Source organism: Phodopus roborovskii, unplaced genomic scaffold (genome assembly GCF_943737965.1).
Source record: "Phodopus roborovskii unplaced genomic scaffold, PHOROB, whole genome shotgun sequence".
In the NCBI taxonomy this organism is placed as follows: domain Eukaryota; kingdom Metazoa; phylum Chordata; class Mammalia; order Rodentia; family Cricetidae; genus Phodopus; species Phodopus roborovskii.
The window spans coordinates 43,801,659-43,827,500 of NW_026126418.1; the positions used below are offsets into that span (position 1 = coordinate 43,801,659).

At 41.1% G+C, this 25,842-nt stretch overlaps 1 protein-coding gene across 2 annotated transcripts in view; it reads left to right on the top strand.

Annotated features, from left to right (window-relative positions):
• The window catches only part of LOC127222489 (lymphocyte antigen 75), a 129,672-nt gene that overhangs the window by 41,266 nt on the left and 62,564 nt on the right, over nucleotides 1-25,842 (top strand). For both annotated transcript variants that reach the window (XM_051184604.1, XM_051184603.1), the window contains exons 14-26: nucleotides 166-247; nucleotides 2,488-2,556; nucleotides 5,058-5,172; nucleotides 6,655-6,690; nucleotides 7,826-8,001; nucleotides 9,504-9,571; nucleotides 9,727-9,806; nucleotides 10,432-10,571; nucleotides 12,441-12,546; nucleotides 13,003-13,163; nucleotides 17,444-17,573; nucleotides 19,321-19,547; nucleotides 22,847-23,012. In XM_051184604.1, the coding sequence (XP_051040561.1) occupies nucleotides 166-247; nucleotides 2,488-2,556; nucleotides 5,058-5,172; nucleotides 6,655-6,690; nucleotides 7,826-8,001; nucleotides 9,504-9,571; nucleotides 9,727-9,806; nucleotides 10,432-10,571; nucleotides 12,441-12,546; nucleotides 13,003-13,163; nucleotides 17,444-17,573; nucleotides 19,321-19,547; nucleotides 22,847-23,012 (1,556 nt within the window). The remainder of the gene's footprint in view (nucleotides 1-165; nucleotides 248-2,487; nucleotides 2,557-5,057; nucleotides 5,173-6,654; nucleotides 6,691-7,825; nucleotides 8,002-9,503; nucleotides 9,572-9,726; nucleotides 9,807-10,431; nucleotides 10,572-12,440; nucleotides 12,547-13,002; nucleotides 13,164-17,443; nucleotides 17,574-19,320; nucleotides 19,548-22,846; nucleotides 23,013-25,842) is intronic.

Below are 25,842 nucleotides of genomic sequence, written 5' to 3' on the forward strand. Positions count from 1 at the left end.
TTGAGGTTGTCTTTTCTGTTGGTGCCCAATCTGTTAGTATAAATACATGTTTCTGTTGGTGCATATGCATGTTTCAATCACTTTAAACATGCAAATGCTAAATATTGTTAGCAAGTATTATCATAAACTTCTAATATCACCTTCTTTCTTTCTTTCTTTTAACAGTGCGCAGCGTTGGTTGTGGATAGGTCTGAATAAAAGAAGCCCTGATTTACAAGGGTCCTGGCAATGGAGTGATCGTACACCAGTAAGTTACAACTTTCATGTTGGGGAAAAAACATGGAATTAGTGTTTGTTTCAAAATCAAGCAAGTTGTTGTTTAAAACATCCATGCCTAAAATGTGTGTGGAACTTCAGAAGACATTGACTAGCCAAAGCAATCAGCAAGAGAAAGACAACTCTGGAGATATAATTCTACCAAACTGTATCATTCGATCTTAGAAGGCTACAGTGACTAAAATATCATGCTATTATCAGTTTAAAAGAAGAGAAAACACAGAAATAAATGATGAATTAATAGCCAGCTGATTACTGACAAATTGCCCAAACAGACAAGAGGGAAAGTCCAATTGATGATCAATGCCAAGAAAACTGTTCTACGCATACACACACCCATAAGCACATCCATGTATAAAAAATGAGTTCAAAATACATTGAAGACTTAAATGTAAGACCCCAAACTATGCAGCCATTAGGAAAAGGATAGCAGGAAATTTCCATAACACAGTCTGGATAATGCTTTCTTGAATATGAACTCAAAAGTACAGATGACAATAGCAAAAATAGACAGATGAGGTTACAGCTGAAAGTTACTGCACAGCCCGAGGTACCTAAGACCCTGACTCAAAAAGAGAAAAAAAAAATCCTTGGTTTGTGGTTCTTGGATTTTTATATATACTTAAAATCATGTGTTTATAGACACACATAAAGGCATGTGGTGTGACCCGAAACTAGAATGACAACTGTCTGGAAAAACAAAGGAGACCAATGAGAAGGATGGGGAGGCAAAAGTTCAGGGTAGGGACTGTGGGGTGCAATATGCTTGATAGACATTATATACTATATCAAAATGAGCAACAGGTACAATGACTACATAAAGGAGTAAAACAGACAGAGAGTGGGGCGGGAAACAAGGACAATTACCAGGAACTGGGGCAGATGGAGGTAGGGGAGATGTTTCCCAAAAGATAAAAAAATTTTAGGTAGATAAGCAATAAATTCAAGAGAGCTATTGTGCATAGTTAACAGTACTCAGTGCATCTATGGTAACTGTGAAAGGAAATGCATGTGCTAACTAACTAATTTTGTTGTTCTCAATGTGTACACTTTAAAACATCATAAAGACATAAGCACTTTTGCCTCAACATGAAGACAGAAACATACATCTGCATTGTTAGAATTATTTACAGCCATGTGTTTTGAAATAGAAACAGATTTACTTATATGATGTGGGAAGAAAAAGGTATTCTTTTTATTTTTACTTATTTTGTGTGTGTGCCTGGGGGTCGGGCAGTGGAGGCTGGGGGACAACTTTTCAGGAGTCAGTTTTTTCCTTCCACCATGTGGGTTCTGGGAATTGAACTCAGGCTGTCAGCCTTGGCAGCAAGCCTCTTCACCCACCAAGCCTCCCCACTGACTCCATTTATTTTTACTTTTTAAAAGCGTGTATGTTTAGTTTCTTAGTATAGAGTTTTAAAAAATGGAGGTATACAGGAGGTATCATGGTAATCTTTGGAGAGTACAAATCATTTTTCCAAGGCGTTCATTTGTACTTACTTTGTGTTTATTATCTATTAATAATAGAAAAGTGTTTTTATCATCCAAAAACATCAATTATATAAGGAAGAAAGTATCTGTATTAAGCCAAATAGGCAAACCAAAAAAATGTCCTTAAATTATACTTTCATTGTCTGAAGAGGGGCGCGTGACACTTCTCAGTGTCTGTTTCTCCGATATTCATCAATGTAGGTGTGTTACTGTGTCAGTTCATTCTGTGTTCTTGCTAACTGTAAGGGCCCAGGCTTACGTTGTCAAATTAGGGGATTTCTGAAATTAATTGATCAAGTACACAAGTGATCAAATACAAAAGTATTGACTATAACTGATCAAAATACAAAAAAAAAGTCACTGGCTACGGTGGTTCTCACCTTTAATCCCAGCACTCAGGAGGCAGAGGCAGGTGGATCTCTGTGAGTTCAAGGCCAGCCTGGCCTACAGAGTGAGTTCAAAGACAGCCAGGGTTGTTACACAGAGAAACCCCGTCTCAAAACAAAAAACAAAAATGAAAACAAACGTAAAAATTGTTTTCTGACTTGGAGGTGAACATAACACGCTGCTGACCACACTTCTGAGACTGTGGGTTGGTGGGAAACTTAAGACAGTTGTCTTAAGGCAGTTGTCGAGTCCTCTCATGATTTGGCATCAGATTTCTCACAATGTGAAGTATGGAAATGTTTTCTTTCAGTGGCAAATGGCTTGTCTTTCCAGGTGTCCACTACTATCATGCATCAGGAGTTTCAACAGGATTATGATGTCAGAGACTGTGCTGCCATCAAGGTCAGTACTATACTAGGAAATCAGCATTAAAAATAAAACCCAAGGACTAAGGTTGCAGCTCAGAGGCTGAGTTCCTGCTTAACCTCTGTGAGACCCTGGGCTTGACCCTCAACAGTCAGGCAAAATATCCATGAACACCTTTTGTTCATGATGTAGGGAGAAACACGCTACAGTCTCCCTTACACTTAATATAAGAAAATAAAATTCATATTCAAGAAACACAACTTTATCATCATTATGTAGTACGATGCTTCAAAAGACTGGGCTGAAGGTAGCCGAGGACAAGTCAGAAAAGGAAGTGATCTCTAGGACCTGTCTGGAAAGACTTGGGACTTGACCTTGGTCTCTAAGGGTGGATAGAGTTTGTCCAGGTGCAATAGGACAAGCTTTCTTAGGGGCAACAGTACAGGGAATACAAGTGGAAGTATGATGCTAGGCAGTGAGGAGAACAAGACATATCCAGAAGTTTTGTTTGGTTCTACATACAAAGCAATACTTGGGGAAGGGGAGATGGCTCACTAGCTTAGAGCACTGGCTGCTCTTCCAGGGGACCTGGGTTTCTATACAGTGGCTCACAACCATCATAACCCCAGTTCCAGGGGCTCCTCTGCCCTCTTCTGACCTCCCTGGTCGCCAAGCACTCAGTTGGTACACAAACACAAAAAAGCAGAGTACTCATATGCATATAATTCACTTTTTTAATTTGTTTAATTTAATAACGTTGGGAAATTAGGTTGCTGTCAAGTTAAGCTTGTACTCTTGAGTCTTGTTTGTTATGTTTTTGACAAGCAAGTTTAAAAACTGAGAGAGGGCAAGTTGAACCAAGATTGTGAATGTGAGCCAAGAATGTGAGGAAAATTTATCTTGAGCTATATTTCAAGATGCATCAATTAGATTTGGAAAATACCTTGAAGGCATTCAGAATCTTGCACAGAATCCATTTGCTTATCCATTTTATAAGTGGTGTATCTGGGAGGTACATAGAGGCACCTCGGACGTCCACCATGTTTACTGTATAGAGTTTACCTGACATGGCCTCATTGCATACAGCTGATTAAAGAGACGGGCTCAGCGAAGACTCTCAGTAGGAGCAGTCTCAATAGGCGAGTAGTCTCGGGCTGTAAAGTTCCAGGGGAACAAGCTGTGGTAGACATGTGCACTATCAGCGTGTACATTCCTGTCCCCTGGGGAAGGCTTTGGGGTTCTTGACATGCCTGTCCCTTGTCAGCAGCATGCTTTCCCTCTTGACTTCACTCACTCAGCGCTTTCTCTGCCCCCTACACTATGTGACAAGCCTTTCCTAGAAACAGGCAGAAGAAGCAATGCCTTTCACAGGATATGATATGTTAGACACAGCATAGGTATAAGACACACCCTACATTAAGTTGAAATCTAGGAAACAGAAGTGAAAGGGGGGATCAAATGTTTACACAAACAAAAGTAGTTTGGAAGAAAGCACAGAAAGTAAAAGAAAGCAAGGGTGAGGAGACTGTGTAGCACCTTCACTGCATAACCCAAGAGGGTCAGGAATGGGAGGTGAGTGCGGATAAAAATGGAAAGAGCACTGTCTTCAAAGTGATTCTTCTCATGGTCTCATGGCTCATTTTACAGGACTTCCACCTCAGAGCAGGTTTAAAAAACAAAAAATAGAGAAGCTGATGCTGTTATCAGAATTGTCTAGAAAACTACTGATGTAATGATCTGGATTTGCACGGGACATAGACCTGCACATGTGAGGACATTTAAAACCTACTGAAAACAAAACAAATGAATAGAGGGGTGCCAGTACAAACCCACCAGGAAGAACCCAGCCAGGACCATGTTCTTTCTGGCTAGAGATGCATGCTTCTCCTACCACAATACCCGTAAATTTGGCCCCGAGAGAAAAAGAATTATAAAAGTGATGGAGGTTCCTCCCAGCTCACACCTTCAACATGCCTTTTCAATCCGGAACCATGTGCATAAATGGGTTTCACATCTTAGATGAAGTATAACAATACCAAAGTCAGAGCGTCTGCTGTTGGAGCCCTGAGTCTCTGTCACTTTCTGATCTGCTCTGCCATAGTCTGGCTTGGATACCATCAATATAAATATCTGTTTCTGTTTAGTCTTCCCAAACTTGAAAAGTACAAGATGCTCAGCATATAATATACACTAGCATATAATATGTACTAACATACAATATGTACTAGCATATAATACATACTAGCATAAAAAAAACCTCCTGTAACACAGCACAGTGAATACATACAAGGAAAAGTGTTTATTGTGTTTTAAAAAGAAATGGTAAAGAACCCCGACAATTAGCATTTTGTACCTAAACATGACTTTGTTTCCTTTGTCACTTGGGCTTTTACTGTTTACACATTCCATTCTTCATCTGTTAGTTTCGCATGTATGGTAGGGGCTGGAACTAAAATGGAGTCGGAGACCATAGCGTATAGTGTTTGCAAAGAGCTGCAACAGTTTCAGAATATTCTGCCATCCTCTCCCTCCTTTAGGTACTTGACAGTGCTTGGCTCAGAAGGTGGCATTACTATGATGAGAGAAAATTTGTTTATTTGAAGCCTTTTGCTTGTGATGCAAAACTTGACTGGGTGTGCCAGATTCCAAAAGGTAAGTGGTAGCTCCTGCTTTTCTCCACCTTCAACACCATGAACACTGGGCTAGAAGGTAATCTGGAAAAAATGAAGCAATAATAAAGACATTAAAAAATTGGAAGATTCTTATAAAATTTAGAAGCGATTTTCACTGAACTCCAAGATGCTAACATTTTATGTAAGTTAAAATTCAAGAAACCGGTTAAAATGACAGTTGAGCCTGCATTGACAGAGGTGGCAGGGGCGGGGCCTGGGGGTGGGGTGGGGTCGGGCATAGTGGTACATACCCGTTGACTCCAGCACTCAGGGGCTGAGACCAGATTGCCAGACTTGGATGTCAGCCTGGGCTACGTAGTGACACCCTGTCTTTGACAAGATTATAAACAAGAAGCCATGTACAATTTTAACTGCCTTGTAGCACTGTTGGTGAAAAATTATCTGAAACAAAGAGTGCTATCGCAAAGAGAAAAACTAAACGCTCATGTTGTGTAGGCAGTCTCTGAGGAGGGGCTTCTGGTGCTTTGGGATTTCATGACCACATGAATTTCGAGACCACATAAAATGAGGCTCAACAAATATACCCTGTAATTTCTAAGGCTAAGCAAATTCTAGATTGGTTTGAAATCAGTGTTGCTGCAGGTGCCATGGAAATGATGTGGGGAAGCCCTGGAGTCCTGTGAGGGCTGTTGTCTTGGTGCCTCTTAGGTGCTATGGCGTGGTCTTCACTGCCTTTGTGAGTGGAGAAACTTGTTCATAGAGTAGAGACTAGAGTCAGCCATCTCATCCAGAACGTTGCAAAGGCAAGGTGTGTACAGGCATCTGGATGCTGGCCTTGCCCAATCCCAAAGCCCAGAATTCTGTGGAGCATCCCCTACTTCCTGCTCCCTTCCCAGAACCCTGAGTGGCTTTCTTGTTTTCATCAGTTTTGCTTAATCTTCTTAAAAGAGCCACTACTACACTGTTGTGCATTTTCCCAACACCATCTTGGGAACTGGTAAATCCACCCCACGTTTACAGTCTAGAGACTCGGGTTCTGTCAGAACAGTGCTGGTCCTTACTTCACAACCCCTGGTGCGTCTTGTGATGGTGACAGAACTGTCATTTGCTATTTATACTTTCTAACTGCTGGCCATGTGTTCTTTGTGACTTCCTTAATCCGGAGACTTCCTAAAGGAGAGCTGATAATCTTTTTGTTCTTGTAATGGGGATCGAACCCATGGCCTTACACATGCTAGGCTAGAGCTATACCATTGAACTACATACTTAGTGCTAGACTACTAGCAATAATTAATGTTTAATTGGTCTACCTGTTTGGAAGACCAGCGCTAACGCAGGCGTTAGTATAAACCCTGAAATATTCCACTCAGAAATTACTAACTCCACACTCCAAAATGAACAAGCTTCCACAAGACTTCAATCACCTTCGTGCCTCCATTTGCAGGATACATGCTTTGTAAGCCAGTACTGACCATAAGCCATCTCTCTCTTCCTCACACAGGTAGCAATCTCCAGATACCAGACTGGTACAATCCAGGTAAGCTGACCACCAAAATTAGCCAAAGCTACTTCCTTCTTTTTTGATAATGCATGTAGTTTGTTGTTGATTGCTAATTTTTTTCTCATATCCTCAAGTGAAATGCCTGCAGACGGCAAAGGTCCATGGATGGTATGGGATAAAGTAGCAGAGATGGGGTTTCCTTCTCTGTGAGCACAGGACAGTCTAGCCACTGGTTCTGAAGTCCTTATTTTGTTATGGACAGCACTGCCCCAGGTCAGACAGCCAGACTCTTAGTGGGTTACAGTGTTAAACTAACTGAGAAATTCACATTTTAAAAAGAAAAAGTGCCTTTTGTTTTACAACTTTGAAGTTTTTGCTGGGAGCCTGCAGCGTTTTGTTCCTGTGGTGATACAGGATATCCAGTGTCAGGGAGTAGGTGATGTAATAAGCTGTTCATAGTGGCTGGTCAGTGGAAGAGGAAAGGGAGGTACCAGGATCACAGTGCCCCCTTCAAAGGCACGTTTTGGAGCCTGCTCCAACCAGTCAGCTAGGTTACCTGAGAAGGGGTGTGAGGATTGAGAAATGGCAGACAAAAGACACAGATACAGAAACACCAGACAGCCCCAAGTTTAATTTAGACCCTGCTTATATACAGACTAGAGGCAAAGAAAAAGAAAAATAAAGAACAGTATAATCAATTAACCAGCTGACTTTGAATCGAGGAGCAGCCAGGCTCACTGTCTATCACATGAGTCCTGGTAGCAGCAAGCAGCTTCATTCCCTATCTCTGTGTGCCTATCACCTAGCATCAGAAGCTTGTTAGTTAGATAATATGATCTCTCCCATGGACTTAATCAGAACTTTCTCACAGCTCTCAAGGAGACTGCAAAAAGCAAGCTGGAACGCTAATGCCTTATAAGTCAGAATAGAATCCAGATGGAAACTGAGTCACTTGTGGGCTCCCACAGACACACTTCAGTATAATCAGACTTCCTACTAGGCCTTGCCTCTTAATGGTTCTCTCACCTGCCAATAGAATCTTGGGCTGGGGACCTGCAGCCCTTGAAAGACACTTACCTAAATGGTTGATACGTATGACCCATTTTGAACACACCTGTGCTTAAGCCATATTGTTTGATCATCGCAGTGGCAATTCTGTTTTCTTCTTTAGACCGCCCTGGGATTCATGGACCCCCAGTTATAATTGATGGAAGCGAATACTGGTTTGTTGCCGATCCCCTCTTAAACTACGAAGAAGCCGTCCTGTACTGTGCTAGCAATCACAGCTTTCTTGCCACGATAACAACTTTTACAAAACTAAAAGCTATCAGAGACAAAATGGAAAATGTAATTGGAACAAATGTATCTTTTGAGATTTTATTTTTATTTTATATGTATGAGTGCTTGCCTAAATGTGCCTGTTCCACATTCATGCAGTGCCTGCAGAGGCCACTACTAGAACTATAGTCACAGCTGGTGGTGAGGTCCACTATGGATGCTGGGAATTGAACCTGGATCCTTTAGAAGAGCAGCCAGTACTTGTAAGCTCTGAGCCATCTCTCCAGCCCATCAAATGCATTTTCTTATATTTACATTTATTTCACTAAAATATTTCCGAAGTCTATAAAACCCAAATCTTAGCAATGCATGATAATATATGTCTCTAATCTCAGCACTTGGAAGGCTGGAACAGAAAAATTGTGAATTTGAGGCCATACCAGTCTAAACTATATAGGAATACAGACAGAGAATGGGTTGGGGGAGAGTGGGTAAGGGAAGAGGGAAGAATGGAAAGGGATGGAGAGAAAGATTAAATGCTCATACAAAATATTTGCTTTACAGCATGCAGAAATCATTGTTTCATGCTAGGAAAGCTAAAGAGAATTGCTTAATGTATTAAAATACACATGACTGATAATAAATATCAACTTAGTAGATACTTATCAGTAGAGAATGTAAACAATCCTTACTCTTTTTATTTTTTATTCTTTCATATGTTACATCCTGTCCACAGTTTTCCCTCTCTTCTCTCCTCCTAGCCCCGCCTCCACACACACACACACACACACACACACACACATACACACACACACACACACACACTTCCCCTCTCTTTACATCCATTCCTCCTCCTTTTTCCTTTAGAAAAGGGCAGGCTTCCCAGGGATAGCAAGAAAACCTGGCATATCAAGTTGCAATAAGACCAGGCACCTCCCCTCATATTAATGCTGGATGAGGCAACCTAATAGGAGGAAAGGGGTTCCAAAAGCAGGCAAAAGAGTCAGAGACAGCACATGCTCACACTGTAGGAGTCCCAGAGACCACCAAGCTACACATCCATAGCATACATGCAGAGGACCTAGGTCAACCCAGGCAGGCTTCCTGATTGTCAGTTCAGCCTCCAAAAGGCCCTATGAACCCTGCTTTGTTGAATAATCCTTGTTCCTTATAATTCAAAAACAAAACAAAAACCCTTTATAGTTAATTTCCTGTTTCTACTAATAGAAAATTAAATTAAAAAAATAAAATAAAATTGCAAAATAGCTTTGGGGAGGGAAATTAGTATTTTTAACAATTTATAATTAACCATAATAAGATACTATATGCCCAATTAATACATTGGTTCAAGTATATATGGCTATGATTATAGCAATCATTTTCGGTATCCCAATAGAACCTATGAATATGTAAAATAAGTTACGTCCACTTATTTTTGATGGAAAGTCCTGGTGTATATAATTTTTGAGACCAAAAAATGGAGTGTTGGGAGATTTTCATGTTGTGTGATTAAAGCAAGAATCTCCTAGCACATCCAGCGCATATAAGGATGGATTGCGGTTTCTTTTCAGATATCTGGTGAAGAGCAGAAGTGGTGGGTGAAAACGAATGCGAATCCAATCGATCACTACTTTCTGAGGTGTGTAATGCCATAGATCAACAAAATTCCTTTGCATGCTGGTGTCAAAAAGTGGCATAAAAGTAATGTTAACATTAAATTGATAATTAAAGTAATTTAGAGTAAAGAAAATAAATAGGACATTGGGAATTGTCACTTCTCGCCCTTTCTTTCAGGACACGACCCTCATGGCACCGTTTTTCCATGCCATTTGATGAAGAATGCGTGCAAATGTCAGCCAAGTTGTGGCACCTTGGTAAAGCTGATTCTGACTCTTCAGCCTTGACCACGTGATATGTGAACTTCAAATTCAGTGACTGCCTTAATCTGTCTTTCTTTTGATGAATATTCAGTGGTTTTTTCTTGACTTACCACTGATGACAATGCTCAAATTCCAAAGAAAGGCTCTTCCCAATGTGGATATTTTCAGTTCTTTTTATCCTTGAGCAGTGACTTCAAACTAAGCTTAGCACTTTCATAACTGATAAGCAGATAGATAATTTTGCGAGGATGAGCAGGCAGCAGCCCCGCCCCTTTATCAGACAGCCTTGTCAACTCTCTTCCTGTTTCGTGCCATCATTCTTTGGATGGTGTAGTTGCTTTACCAAGCATGTCATTTTTTACAGGCAATACTACTGTCCTGTAACCTCTCGATATGGATAATCATAGAGGCAGAAATGAGCAGTAAAGCCTGAGAATATATTTGAACTATCAGGAATGACTGCTTTAAAGAGCTTTCCTTGGGGCTGAGGGTGGACTTCAGGCCATCCCTAGCACCAAAAACCTGTATGATTAAGAAAGGAGCCCATCTTTATTGGCAGGTTTTCAAATGCACTGAATGAAAAATTCTCATCATCACAATTCTGGCTCTCCTTTTTCAGACTTAAGCAAACGAGCAGACTGTAATGACAAGTTACCATTCGTCTGTGAAAAATATAATGCATCTTCATTAGAGAAATACAGTCCAGATTCTGCAGCTAAAGTACAGTGCACTGGGAAATGGATTCCTTTCCAGAATAAGGTAAAAAGAGAATTGTTGCCCTGTGCAATCCATGATTCCTTTTATACTGCTTGTATGGCCTTTGGCAGAAGGGCAGCCCACTCAGACACCTCTCTGAAAGGGCCTGCCACATGTCTGTCACCATAAACACAGGTGGTATCAAACTTGTCTCTAGAGTTAGTGATGCCTACAGGTCTTTGTATTCTATTGTTCCCAATACCAAAGTTTCTGAAGTTGATTGACAATGGTTCGCAATCCACTGAATAGTCGCAGCTAACCCCACTCCCTGAGGAAACTGACTCCATTTAAGGCTGCTGTTTTCTTCTCTCCCAAAGGAGAAAATCCAAGTAGCATTGTGTAGCATGAATAATAGAATCCCAGAGACAGATATTGGGGTTCAAGCTGAAGCAAAGCAGCCAGCCACCTCTACCAATGCTCAGACCAAAGGGATAATCCAATGAACTTCAGATTGCATCTCCAGACTGCACTGCTCTCCACCAAGCCTCAAAATCCTAGACTGCTTCTGAGACCACACTGAGCTCCTTATATACTTTCTAGTGCTGGGATTAAAGTTGTGAGCTCTTTTAGACTAATTTACTCTCAAGTAGCCCAGGGTAGTCTTAAACTCACAGAGATCCATCAGCCTCTGTCTCCTGAGTCTTGGGATTAAAGGTGTTTCCCACCACTGCCCAGCTAACTAGTGTGGATGACTTTACAATCTGATCTCCAGGGAAACTTTATTAAATCATAAACATATCACCGCCACATTGTCAATCAACTTAGGTCAGAGACCACACATATGCTGTAAAATACTTATCTTTGATCTTGTCCACATAAGAGTCCAATGATGAAATAGGTTTGGGGAATGCCTCTTTGGGATGTATGTGCTGCACTGCTGTATTTATCTATTATAAGATTATTGGATTGCTAGGAAGAAATTGTCACCAATGTTAACACTTTTATTTCCCTCTAACTAAGAGAAGTTCAAAGGGGTGCAGGCTAGGCTGGTGCAAGAACCCCACAAAGTCATCAATGGCAGCAAGCTCCATGTTTTTGCTCTGCTGTCTTCAATGCTGGGTTTCTCTGTTAGAGTTAAGTGTGGTCCTTCTGGTACTGTTTCTGGAAATTATCCAGTGACTTTGCTTGTGGCTCAACTTCAACAAACCACCCAGGCTAGAAAAAGGCTGAAGAAAATTGTAGAATGATTCAGGAAACACTATTTGAGACAAACCCCTCCATCCCAAGCTATCCTTAATCACTGAGAAAGGAAGAGAGGTATTTGACCACCTGTACCGAAGCTAGGACCATTTTGACTTCTGGATTAGTTGTGGGGAGGGGCAGTCGGCAGTGTAGCTTTGTCTAAGCTATGCTCCCAGACACATTTTGACTTGAAAAAAGAAAAGTAGGATAATATTTTTAATACCCCCAAGGTGCCGGAACTGTGGTAATTTGCATAGAGACACAAGGTTGAATTAAAATGTCTTACTCAGAAGAAGAGAGATGTGTTTAATATCAAGAGGCGGTGACTGGATGTCAGATGGAATAGAATTGGAATGCCCATTTTAGCTCTTTGTAGTTCCTTTGCTTATAGGTCAGGTTGCTTCACTTTGCTGTGCCTGAGATCCCTCATTTGTCTTGAGAATTAAATGAGATTATGAGATAGTTACATAAGTACAAACCCTGCCTTGCAAGTAAGAAGCACACAGAAAGTGAGACAGTTTTTAAAATGCATGTTCATATGAAAGTATACATTTGAAATATTGGGATAGTGTTTTGTTAATTTCCGCATCTCACAGATTGATAGCAATGTTCTAAACGGAGAGGCATTTTCTGTTTACATGGTTTTCCTGTGTCTGAATCTGAGGCTTCATGTGTGTCTCTCTTTTCCAGTGCTTTTTGAAGGTCAACTCTGAGCCGGTTACATTTTCTCAAGCAAGTAGCACTTGTCATACCTATGGTGGCACCCTTCCTTCTGTGCTGAGCAAGAGTGAGCAAGGTACCAGGGTTGCTGGGAAAGCATGTTTTGTGTTTGAATGCTGGGGATCAGACTTAAGAGCTCAGCACAGCTGGGCAAGGGCCGTATGCTTGTTCCGTTCTGAGTTGGGAGCCAACTTAGTTTTAGGAGGCTGTGGGGAAATAAAATAAAAATCATGTAATTAAACTATTTTTCCATAAAGAAGGTAAAAGGCTATCTTGATAGATAATCCAAATGCTCTTCTACTGGTTTTGCATTTATTTATTTGTTTGTTTGTTTGTTCATTTATTTATTTATTTATTTGCTTGTGTGTGTGTGTGTGTGTGTGTGTTCACATGTATTCATGTGAAGATCAGAGAATAAGCAGGAAGGAATCTGTCTTCCTTTCCACCATGTGGGTTCTGAAAATCCAACTCAGGCCATCCGGGCTGTCTATCTCTCTGGCCCTAACTGTTTTTCTAAAAATTTCTTTAACAGATTTTATTATATCCTTGCTTCCGGAAATGGAAACTAGTTTGTGGATTGGTCTGCGCTGGACTGCCTATGATAGAATAAACAAATGGACAGATGGCAGAGACCTGACATACAACAACTTTCACCCATTACTGGTTGGTCGGAGGCTGAGTATAGCAGCATATGTGAGTTATATTTCAGTCATCTATTTAGTGCAGGGACATTGCTAAATCAAGAAGAAAAGCGCAGGGACTGAGGATGTAACTCTCTCAGTAGAGAGCTTGCCAAGCAGGCACAAATCCCTGGGCTTGATCTCCAGCACCACACAAACTGGGCAGCATGGCACAGGCCTGTAATCCTAGCCCTTGGCAGACAGAGGCGGGGGGGGGGGGGGATTGGAAGTTCAGTTACCCTCATCTACATAGTAAGTTTGAGACCAGTCTGGAATATATGAAACCCTGTCTCAAAACATTTTTAGTAATAATAATGAAGGACTAACCTGTTGCTTAGCTCCCTTTCTATGACATGATCCAAGCATGCAAATTAAGAAAGATGGAGGAAAGAGTGGTTTCCAAAGGGCAAGGAGGTTGGAAGGGTGATGCTGGGGGTGTGAAGCTCCTCTTTAGAAGAGCACTGATTGAGGTGATGGTTGCACAGTTCTGCACATACGCTCAAAACCACTGGCTGCACTTGCTAAACAGTAAAGCTGTGAGGACCACAGCCTTCAGGTGGGTGGCCTGGTTTTCACAGAGCACAGATGCCCTAGCACGAGCTTCACAACCTTATAACTATCCAGAAAAACCAATATAAATCTTTTGCCTGATGTGGGGGATGTGAGCAGTCCATCTCAGTCTCTCAAGACGAAAAGCCAGTAGCTCTTACCACTACCTCGGGCTGAATGGGCTGATCCTGCTGCCTCCTCTCAGCATGACTGGAGAATCCCGAGAATGAATGTCTTCCTATCCTCGGTGTGCCTGATACTGAATACTGAAGACCCTGCCCCTATCTTCCATACCCCTCTAGTGTGGGGATTAAAGGCATGTGTGATCCTAGGTGCTGAGATCATCTTTGTGTGAGTTGTTTCTCTTTAAGTCTGGATGAATCTTGTGTAGACCTGGGTGGCCTTGAACTCACAGAGATCTGTCTACCTCTTAATCCTGAGTCCTAGGAGTAAAGGTGTGTACCACTACCTCCTAGCTTCTCGCTACTGGGATTACAGGTGTGTATCACCACTGCTTGATCTCTATAGCTTGAGGCTGACTTTGTTTTCTGAATCCTCAGGCAAGCTTTAATAAATCATAAATAATATATCACTACAGAAGAAGGCACTATATTGACAGTAGTTACACAGACACCTTGTGATTGCCACAGCAGTTAAATTCCTGGTGAGACTTTGACTAGATTTTAGGGGAAATGAGACATGTGTCAGTCAGCTGATTTAGAAATGTGATATACAGCATCTCATCATTTAGGTCATTGTGAAATTTTATATAACTCTACCTTCCTTTTAAACCATGAGAATGGCAGTCATCAGTCATGTCTTGATTGTCTTACAGATATTTAGAAAGCTGTGGCCAGATGATTTTTGTGTGTTTTTCCCCTCATAGGCATCTGTATCAGTTACTTTGGGGTCAAGTAACTGTAATGCCTGTTCATGGGGGAAAATCTATTGTGAACCATGGTGTCGGGGAGGTTTCTGTCCATGGCTATGGGGTCCTGTTGCAGCACAGTAATTCTCAGAGTTCTGGACAGAGAGCAGAGTGGGGAGGGCTGCAGATCTCCGGCTTTCTCCCTTTCACTTTTCCTACACCACCCTCAGCCCATGAGATGACATCACCCACATTGAGGGCTCCATGAAACAGCCCTCGCAGAACACACCCAGGATAGTGCCTCATCAGTCTTTTGTTTCCTTTTTATTTTTGTTTTTGGAGCCAAGGTTTCTCTGTGTGTGGCCTTGCCTGTCCTGGAACTCCCTCTGTAAACCAGGTTGTCAGCCAACTCAGTGATTGGCCTACCTCTGCTGGGATTAAAGGCCGGTGCCACCACCGCCTGGCCACTTCATATAGGTAGTTCTAAGTCCACTCCAGTTCACAGTAAAGATTAGCCCACACAGCACCCATCTCACTAAATTTCTTAACCACGTCTCAAGATTTTGTCACTATGTCTTCTGGGGATTCTAAGCAGGTCATTTGTACTCTGCATAAAACTGTGACCTTAGAGTCACTATAGCTACTCCTCTCACCTCTGGCTTCACTGCACCTTCTAGGACTTCCAAGAACAGGGAACGCAAAGGGAGTGGTTGCTACCACCCTGCACTAGATCTGGAGGTATTCAGGCCTCTCTACGAATTTTTGTTGGTTTTAGACTGATAACTGTGAGACCTAGCATTCTGTTACAGGTGTATTTCCTGTTTTTTAATAGGAAGAAGCATTAAATTCTAAGCCTTGTTCTGTCATCTGCAAAATATCACATAGGTTTTTCCCAGGAAATGACTGGCAGGTGCTAAGACGAATGAAGAGATTGTGTTTTAGGCACCAAATCTACTTGTTCTAAGTAGATTATAATTCTTTCTGCTGTGCAGGCTTGGATTTGTTAGTGTTTGTTTGGGAATGTTTTCATCTCTGTCCATCCAGTTGATTTTTTAAGCTGTATTATGGGGTTTTCTTCCAATTGTGCTACATCACAAACTGAACCGTGTAGCTTTTTGTCTTGTCTGTGTTCTGGAATTATGACCCCACCAGTACTAATGGAGGAACTATGTACAACCTGCTAGAATCCTCTTTAATAATAAAGGGACTTGGTGGAGGAAGTGAGGGACCCAGCCTCGAGCCCTCGGAATGGGTTTATGATGCCTTTGGAGGGTTATTTAGAGCTTTCTAAGATCTACTTTCCACTCTAATCCAGAGCTCTTAGTGGACTATATTGACCCTCCAATGATTGGATAAAAGTCATATTTCAAGTTTTAGTCCAATGCACATAGGTATTTTTCAATATCCATCAGTGTAAATTACCAGTTTTCTCACTTCTTGGAACATTTAGGAGCTTGACAGTTCCTTATGATTAAAAAAAAAAAAAAGTTGTCTATATCACTGACACTCTAAAATGTATTAGAATAATTAGAATAAAGTTGTATACGGTTTGTTTTTTAATCCCTATACCTTAGTTTGTGCAAAACAAAATCAGATGCATATTTTTGGTCCTTTGAACTGTCTTCTCCAACCTCTAGTCCAGCCCTTTACTTGTATTTATTAATAATACTTCTACACTTTTTATTCTATTTTTCTTGGAGTTATTCTGCCTGTCAAATTGAATTATTCATTTATTTTCCCCTTTTCAAATGCACTTAATAATACCTATTTCCCTCTATATAAGTTTAGGCATATCCTCTTTTGGATATCTCCCATTGTTGTCTATAATTACCTGAGTTCTATTTTACTTTAATATTTATTTAGTAATTCAATTTTTTAATCTGTCACTCCTGGCATAAGCTTGTTTCTCTTTGTTTCTTTTACATATGTTTATTTTATGTGTGTGTATGTATGTATGCTTGTATGTAGGTTCATGCCACTGTCCATGTGTTGTAAGGAAAACTTGTAGGAATTGGCTATTTCCACCATGTGGGATCCAAGTACCAGGCTGCAAACCTCATGTACATGTACATGCTCATGGGCATTCTCCCAAACATGTTCACAGGCAAAAAAAAAAAAAAAAAAAAAAAAAAAGTATTAAATTTAATTAATTAACTGATTTTGCTCAATTGGATTATGAAGATTGACAAGTGACTATAGAATTCCTGTAGTCATTTTTGTCTTATTTCTAAGGGGTTTTCTTTGTTTGAAAATATGAATACCTATGTTAACAGTTTTTTTTTTTAATCTCCAAAATTAATTGACCTTTTTATGCCTTGAATGTTTGTTATGGTGTAGGTGGATTCTTCAGTCCCTCCTGCCAGCTCCCAAATCATGACATGGAGACTATTATTAATTATGGAAGTTCGATCAATAGCTTAGACTTGTTTCTAACTAACTAGTTCTTATTACTTAAATTAACCCATATCTTTTAATCTATGTCCTATCACGTGGCTATTACCTCTATCCCATTTTGTGTGTCCAACTCTTTCCACATCTGGCTGGTGACTCCTGGTATCTCTGCCTTTCTTCTCGCTTTCTCTTTGCCCTGAAAAATCCCTCTTAGCTATTGGCCATTTAGCTTTTTATTAACTAATCACAGTGATATATCTTCACACAGTACAAAGGAATATTCCATATTATCATAGTTTTGTTGTTGCTGTTGTTTTGTTCTGGAAATTTCACAGTAAATTCTCTCAAGAATTGTTTTGGTTTGGTTTTGGCTTTGGTTCATTTGTTGGTTTGTAGGGGGAAGAAGAAACAGTTTAAGATCCAAATCATCTTGAAAGGATCTTTAGACTATTAGTCCCATAACTATACTAATATTTTCTTTTTAGTTCACTGATGAAGAGTCTCACTACCACTGTGCCATGATTCTCAATCTCAAAAAGTCACCGCTTACTGGGACCTGGAATTTTACTTCCTGCTCCGAACGCCATTCTCTGTCTCTCTGTCAGAAGTACTCAGGTATCAGTTGTCACCTAGATATCTACCATACTTTATGCTGTTAGGGATCCTTGCTAATGTCTTACAAATGAATTCATATAATTCTATAGTTATGTAGCTTACATTTTTAGCATAGACAAGTTCATATTGACACAGTAAGGCAGATTATCTCTTATATACTGATTTTTTTCACAGATATTACCACAGTTAAATATAAAAATTACATCTACAGTATAACATGTCAATAGTTGTCTAATGAAAGCCATAGTTCAATAGTCTAATAAGCTATGATTGAATGTCCTTTCTACTTATACACTTCACAGATTTTAATTTTTTGTCTGGGGAAAAGTTCAGTACTGTACAAACACTGTTAAATTTAGCTAACAGAAATTATAGGAAACACTTTGTATGAAGCCATCTGTGTCTTCCCATAGTCAAAATAATGTAAAATATGTGTCAAAAGTAGGAACCACCCATGCTGGATGTGCTGGCATAGCCTTCTAATCCCAGCACTGGGGAGGCAGAACAAATCTCTGTAAGTTCAAGGCCAGTCTGATCTGCATAGTGAGTTCCAGGACAGCCAGGGCTACAAGAGGAAAAAAATTAATTAGAAACTTCCCAGTTATTGGAAATATATTGCATTATTTTTAGTTGACCACAATAAGTTTTTAATAAGTACTTAAATAAAAGTTTTTGTTACATCATAAGAACCTTAAGCACATATTTCATATTCCTTAGCAAAGCTTTTGCTAAATTAATTTTTGCATTTCTTTCTTATTTAGATAAACAATAAGTCAGTAACTAAGTTTCTAAGGCAGTAACAAGTGGCTCTGCAAATTTTTTTTCAGGGTAGCTCTGCCACTTGAAAACTTTGTAAGCAGACACTTTCAAAAATTGGTTTTATTGATTCTTTGATAATTTCATACAGTGTATTTTGGTTCTGTTCACACACACACACACACACACACACACACACACACACACACACACACACAAATCCCCCCCAACTCCTTCCATACATATCCTTATCTCCCTACCCTTTCCCAAAATTTCCTTTCCTTTGCTTTGTTTTTCAATAGCTTATAGAAGCCAATTTGTGCTGCTTGTATAGTGCTGGCTATAACTGGATTAACCTACCATGAGCCACGCTCTCAAAGAAACCTGACTGTCCTCCACAGAAATCTTCAGTTGTTCCTAGGTCTTCAGTTGGGGGTTGGAACTCATGAACCACTTCCCAGCTTGCCCTTGTGCAGGTCTCCTACAGGTCCCAAGCCACTGGGAGTTTGTAAGAGCAGCATTTCTACTGTGTTCCAAAGACACTGTTTCATTGCCGTCCAGCCCAACCTCTGGCTCTTACAATTCTTCTGTTCCCTCTTTAGAGAGCGCCCCTGACCTTTGGGGCAATGAGGGTGATCAAGACATTGTAAGGGGAACCTTTTAAATACTTTTCCTGGCAAAGCGGTTCACACAAAGGAGGTGTTTGTCACCAACGTGGAGTGATAATCTTATTGCAGGCAACTTTTATGTGTAGCTTTTCTCCTCCCAAATGAGAACTAAACATGTGTCCTGATTTCAGGAAGTTGCAAGTCACATTTTTTACCTAAGCCATTCAGCAAAATAGAGCTTAATCTCTCAACAAAATTCTGAAATAAGTAGGCAATGATGTCTTCTGTAAACTAGTAAGGGATGAATCTGGAAATCTGACAGACCTCTATGACTCAGCGTAGTGTGTGGGAAGAACTGTTGTTACTGTTTTCTTTTACAATAGAAATTGAAGATGGACGGCCCTGGGAGACTAATTCGGAAACTGTAAAATATCTAAATAACCTGTACAAAATCATCTCGAAGCCTCTGACTTGGCACAATGCTCTGAAGGAGTGTCTGAAAGAGAACATGCGTCTGGTGAGCATCACAGACCCTTACCAGCAGGCCTTCCTCTCCGTGCAGGCCACCCTGCGCAACACCTCCTTCTGGATCGGACTCTCCAGTCAGGATGTAAGTTTTCCATTCCTCTCATTAGCTCCTCTCGTAGACCTAAAGAAAGCAACACCTGAAACCTTGTGCAGTTAATTCCACGATTGTCTATTTTTATGCCACTTGTCTTTTGACATAAAGTGAAAGGTTGGGATTGTCAAAAACATTCTGGCAGGTGTGACTCACTGAGCATTTCTTTTTATGTGTCTTTGTTGACTGAGCCAGGATCAGAAGTTGTCAGGTTTCCTCAACCAAAAGTGAGGAAGACCTTAAAACTCCAATAGGGATGGGTGTAGTGAAAGTCTGGAGAGTTTCCCATCGCTTTCGGAGATAGCAGAAAGAAGTTATAGAAGCAAACAAGAGACTACAGGCGGACTTTTCTTTCCATACTGCCAGTTCCCAAATAAACAATGCAAAGACTTAATTAATTATAAATGCCTGGCCAATAGCTTAGGCTTGTTACTAGCTAACTCTTACATTTAAATTAACCCATATTTCTTATCTATGCTTCGCCACATGGCTTGATACCTTTTCTCAGTATGGCATGCCCGTCTTGCCTCTCTCTGCATCTGCTTGTAACTCCTGACTCCACCCTTCTTCTTCCAAGAATTCTCCTAGTCTGGCTCTCATGCCCAATCAGTCCTGCCCAGCTATAGGCAAGTCAGCTCTTTATTAACCAATGAGAGTAATGCTTATTTACAGTGTATAAAAATTGTTCCACAACAAGATACCCTGTCTCAGACAAGAGAAAAGGTAAAGACTGGCTCCTGAGACAGACCTTAGACCTCCACACCCAAGCTATGGCACATGTGTATGAATGTACACACAGACACATACACATCACACACGCGCGTGCATGCACACACACACACACACACACACACACAGACATGCACACATCCCACATACACATTACACACACACTGACACATGCACATAATATGCACACAAACATGTATGACTTAAAATTTTAAGCTATAATAAATTAAAAGAATAAAGATTAAAATAGCCTGTATTAAAATCACTGTTAGTGAGCTGTGGTGGCTTCATATCTGTTATCCCAACACTTAGGAGGCTGAAGCAGGGGGATTGTCATAAATACAGGGCCAGCCTCGGCTTTAAAGTGCATTCCAGACCAGCTCAATATGCCAAGCAAGATTCTCACTGTTTACTGAAAAATCACTGTTACTAAAGTATCAGTTTACAGCGGGTTAGTATTTTGGTGTGTATTCTTGAGTTACTATATTTATGGGTTTATTTTTAAAGCAGTTGGAGTCGTGTCTTATAACTTTTCCCATTTTCCACTTAGTGATTTTAGTATTTTTCCTTAGTCTGTTTTCTATTATCACCATCATCAATCATTATAGAGTGAGTGTGTGTGTGTGTGTGTGTGTGTGTGTGTGTGTGTGATAGGGATACACATGTGGAAATCAGAATACAACTTTAACTTTGTGGAGTCTGTTCTTCCCTTCCACCTTTGAATGATTTACAGGGAGGGGAACTCAGGTCATCTGGCTTGTCCAGCATCCAGCAAGTGATCTACCCACTGGGCCATCTTGCTAGCCTCTCTTGTGTTTTCAGCCTTGCAGTCCTCTTCCCCCTTCTCCCTTCGTTTTACATATCCTGTATAGTTGTTGTCTGTTTGTCTTCACAAGCTGCCTTTGATCTTCGGAACATGACAGGGTATGAAGATGTAATGGTGCACATTGAAAACAATTGGAATTTTAAAAGCAGGATAGAAATGGCACTAGGGAAGTACAGTGAGAGTGGGAGCATCGTGGAGCCTGGAGCTGTGGACACAGCTGATTTATTTACACTTATAAAGAAAATGATGTTTTCTGAAATAAGTGTGTCTCAAGTATGGCAGTTCTGGGTTAAATGAAATCCAGAGCAGGGTCACAGCAGTGGGTCACCTGAGTGTTTAAGACACCCAAAAGTCTGTGTGTACAGTGTGTACAGCCTCGTGTAAGACATGTCAGAGAGAGGCATGGATCCTGGAAGTTTACTGTCAGTGAATGGACATCAAGGAGCATCAAAGGAGATAATGCCCACTAGCCCCGCCCATTTACAGTCCTTTAGTATCTCAGGACAAGAAATGAACAGGCTTCCCTTGTGCAGCTAAAACACATTGTTAGCTTGGGAAAACCAAGTTCAAATTAAGATCAATGAAAGTTTAGATGTTAGAAGGTTTAGGTATTTATAGTCTTGATCAGGGGATTTCACATTCATTACAGGCAGGTAGTACAAGAGGATTTATCTGTGGTAGAAGGAAGCTCCAAAGGCCATTGGTAGGGACTGGTAGCACAGAGGAAGAATTTGGGACAGTGTAGGTCAGAGTGTAGGTAAAATCATGCCTCCCAGGGGAAGTTTAAAGCCCCACAGTGACTTAGGAATTAAGGAGCAGAACTTTTGCTAATAGCCCGGAGGCCCTGGATTCAACCCCTAGCACTACCAAAATAATGAAGCACTTGGTAGCACTAAGTTTGGCCATTTCCTGGGTTTGAAATAAGGAGTCTGTGTGTGACTTTCCCTTGGGCCTCAGAAATGTTTGGTTCTATTGTGCAGTTGGGCCAGCATTGGTTATTAAGGCCTAGCGCCTGGTGGCACCAGAGGGAAGCTTCATAACTGTCCCTGAAACGCCAGTGTCAACCACATAAAGCCATTCTCCAGACAGGTGGGTGGCCAGGCCCTGTTAAGGTCTAAAAACAAGTGTTTAGAGGCTTCCAGAATGATATAAATACTGTAAAGAAAGCTGCTTTGCCCCGGAGAACGGTGTGAGCTGCACGGGCTTGAGCTGAGACTAAGGAAATGTACATTGTACACTTGACTAGTCTTGTGTCACAGCCATTTCACAGATGGGGCCTGGAAATTTGGAAGGCCAGGCTTACAAATCAAAAGCCCACATGTGATTGGACTCCTGTTCACAACCAGATTTCATTCTTATGAGTATGCCATGTTGTCTCTGTTGCACTCCATGCAAACAGTGGTCTTCCATTATTGCTCTCTGGTTTCCAACAAACAGTTCTTAATCTGTGGACAGATAGCATGATGATTAGGACCACAGAGTCTAGGGTCTAAGCCTGAGTGGGGTCCCAGCACTGCACTCACCCTCAGTTCCCTGATCTGTTGAAGGGAGATAACAGTGCCCCTCTCAGATGGCTGTTAGAAGGCTTGAACAAGTCAGTATTCATCAAGCATTTGAGATAGTGCTTAACACAATGTTAAATATAACTGGCGATTATCTGACCTCGTGGGTTAAAATAATATGAAAGGGATAATGTGAATATCGTCTCTTTGAAATGTATTTCTGCACCTCATAGGATGAACTCAACTTTGGTTGGTCAGATGGGGCACGTCTTCATTTTAGTAACTGGGCTGTCAACAATGAGAAGCTTGACGACTGTGTGATCTTAGACACGGATGGATTCTGGAAAACAGCTGACTGTGATGAGAACAAGCCTGGCGCCATTTGTTACTATCCAGGAAGTATGTAAATTCCAAATGTGGTAGGATTTTGTTCATTCAGTTTTACAAAATCTTATTTGGGGATTATAAGGAAATCACATCCTTTTAAAAAAATATATCTTTATTACTTTGTTGAGTGTATGGGTGTTTTAGCAGTATGGGTGCATGCCTAGTGTCCATGGAAGCCATACCCCTGGAACTGGAGTTACAGATGTTGTAAGCTGCCATGTAGGTGCTGGGAATCTAAGCTAGGTCCTCTGTGGGAGCAGACATCGCTTAACCTTTGGGCCATCTCCAGCTCCATCATGTCCAATTTTTTTTTCAACAAAAGTTTGGTGCAAACATTTGTACTTAAGAATTATTGATTATAAATTGTTTTGTAAATAATTTTATCATTTTTAAAAATTTTTAATTTCATTTTACATTCCAACCACAGTTCTCCCTCCCACATTTCCTCCCACCCACCCCTTGCCTCATCCAACCCCGTCTTCTTCCCCCAAGACCACCCCCAGTCTACTCTGCTTCACAGGTAAGAGCTTCCATGAGGAATCAACGAAGTCAAACACAATAGGTTGGAGCAGGGCCAGGCCCCTCTCCCATGCATTAAGACTGTGCATGACACCCCACCATAGGGAATGGACTCCACTAAGCTAGCTCATGTACCAGGTTTGTATCATGGTCCTACTGCTAGAGGCCCCTCTGATAGTCCAAGCTTCACAACTGTCTCCCACATATGGAGGGCCTAGTTCAGTCTCCTGGAGTCTCCACCACTGTAGGTCTAGAGTCCATTAGTTTCCACGAGCTTGGTTCAGTTGGCTCTGTAGATTTCTCCACTATGATTGTGACCTCCCTTGCTCATACATTTCCTCCTCCTCTCTTTGACAGGATTCCCAGATGGAATTAATTTTTATTTTGGATTTTCTCTTCTATCAGCTTACAGTGTTGACTGACCTATACAGTCCCATTGTGGCTCATCCTCATCTTACATAAGTTTTCATTCACATGTATTTATAAAACTAACTCATGGAAACTCCCTCTTAATTAATTCTTTATTATTATTATTATTATTAATTTATTTTATATAACAAAATCCAATTAAATGAAAACAAACATTTATACACAATATTTGGGAATTTGGGCGTTGTTCTTTCCAAACTACTTCCTGCTGGTAAGGGGCGCTGTCATGGGGGATTCCAAGAAGATTCAGAAATCCTGGCTGTAGTCTGTAAGGCTGCTTTGTCCAGCTGTTTTGAATGTAGGATCACCTTGTACTCTGTTTCAGGCGGTCTGGCGTGATCAAACCACATTAGTCTGGAAGGAATCCACATCTTTTTATTTTCTGTGGAAATAAAAATAGAAATCCTTTTCCCCAGTAACTTGTCCTTCAACTTAAATTTTGGAGTCAAAGCTTTTTTTTTAATTTAATTTATTATTTTACATGTCGATCCCAGTTCCCTCTCCCTCCCTCCCTCCATTCCTCCCTCCCTCCTTCCCTCCTTTTTACCCTCTCTGCCCTCTCACATGCACTCTAACCACCCTCCCCTCCCATCCCCCCCCCAATTCCATATGTAGAGGAATGCCATCCTGTTGGGGTCATGTAGATCTGACAGGTCATGTGAAGTAGGGACTAGGGCTTCTCTCCTGCCTCTAGGTTAAGGCAGTTATCCCTCCATGGGGGATATGTTCGCAAAGTCCTTTTGTGCACCAGGGATACATCCTGGTTCCACTGTCTGAGGTCTCTTAGACTGCTCAGTCCTTCTGGCTGAGACCCATATTCAGGGGGGCCTGAGTCAGTCCCGTGCTGGCTTCCCAGCTATGAGTCTAGTGGCCGTTAGCTGCTCCTTGTTCAGGTAAGCTGTCTCTGTGTTTCTGCCACATGGTCTTGTCCTCTCCATCTGCATCTGGGTTCTAGTTCGACTCAGTGTTTATGTATGGGTGTTTGATCCTGTTTTCAACAGGCATTAGTTGAGGGCTCCATGGAGAAGTTAGTTGTTGATCTCACTTTCCGGGAAGGGCATTTATGATAGCCTTTCCATGGAAGCTCAAATTGTTAGTTGGGAGCAGTCTTGTAGTTCTCTAGACCTTTCTTTGTGTTCAATTTTATCTTCAAACCAATATTGGTTCCCTCTTTTATGTTCTCTCTCTCTGTCTCTGTCTCTCTCTCTTTCTCTTTCCTATCTTCTATTCCTAACCAGGCTCAATCTTCCTGGCCACACCGGCAATCCCCCTCTTAGGCATATACCCAAAGGATTCACATCCATGCAACAAAGACATCTGTTCAACTATGTTCATAGCAGCACTATTTGTAATAGCAAGAACCTGGAAGCAACCTAGATGCACCTCAATTGAAGAATGGTTAATGAAGATGTGGCACATCTACACAATGGAATACTACTCTGCAGAAAAAAATAATATCTTGAAATTTGCAGGCAAGTGGATGGCACTTGAAGAAGCCATCCTGAATGAGGTAACCCAGTCACAGAAAGAGGAACACAGTATGTACTCACTCATATATGGATTTTAGACCTAGAGCAAAGGATCACCAGCCTATAATTCACATCACCAGAGGAACTAGGATACAAGGTGTATTCTAAGAGATTCATATAAAGTCCCTCACAGAACTGGGAAGGGACAAGTCCCCCAGAGCTCAGGTGAAGTGGGGGGTGGCAGCAAATGGAGAGAGAAGTAGGAGAAAATGAGGGGGAGGAAAGGAAAACATGTGCGACCAGGAAGATTAATTCTTAACATCAACAACCAATAGCTTAAGCCACTGTTAAAGCTCCCAGGCATGGTGGCACATTGTCTTTAATCCCAGCACTCAGAGGTAGAGCAGAAGCTTGGCAAAGCCTGG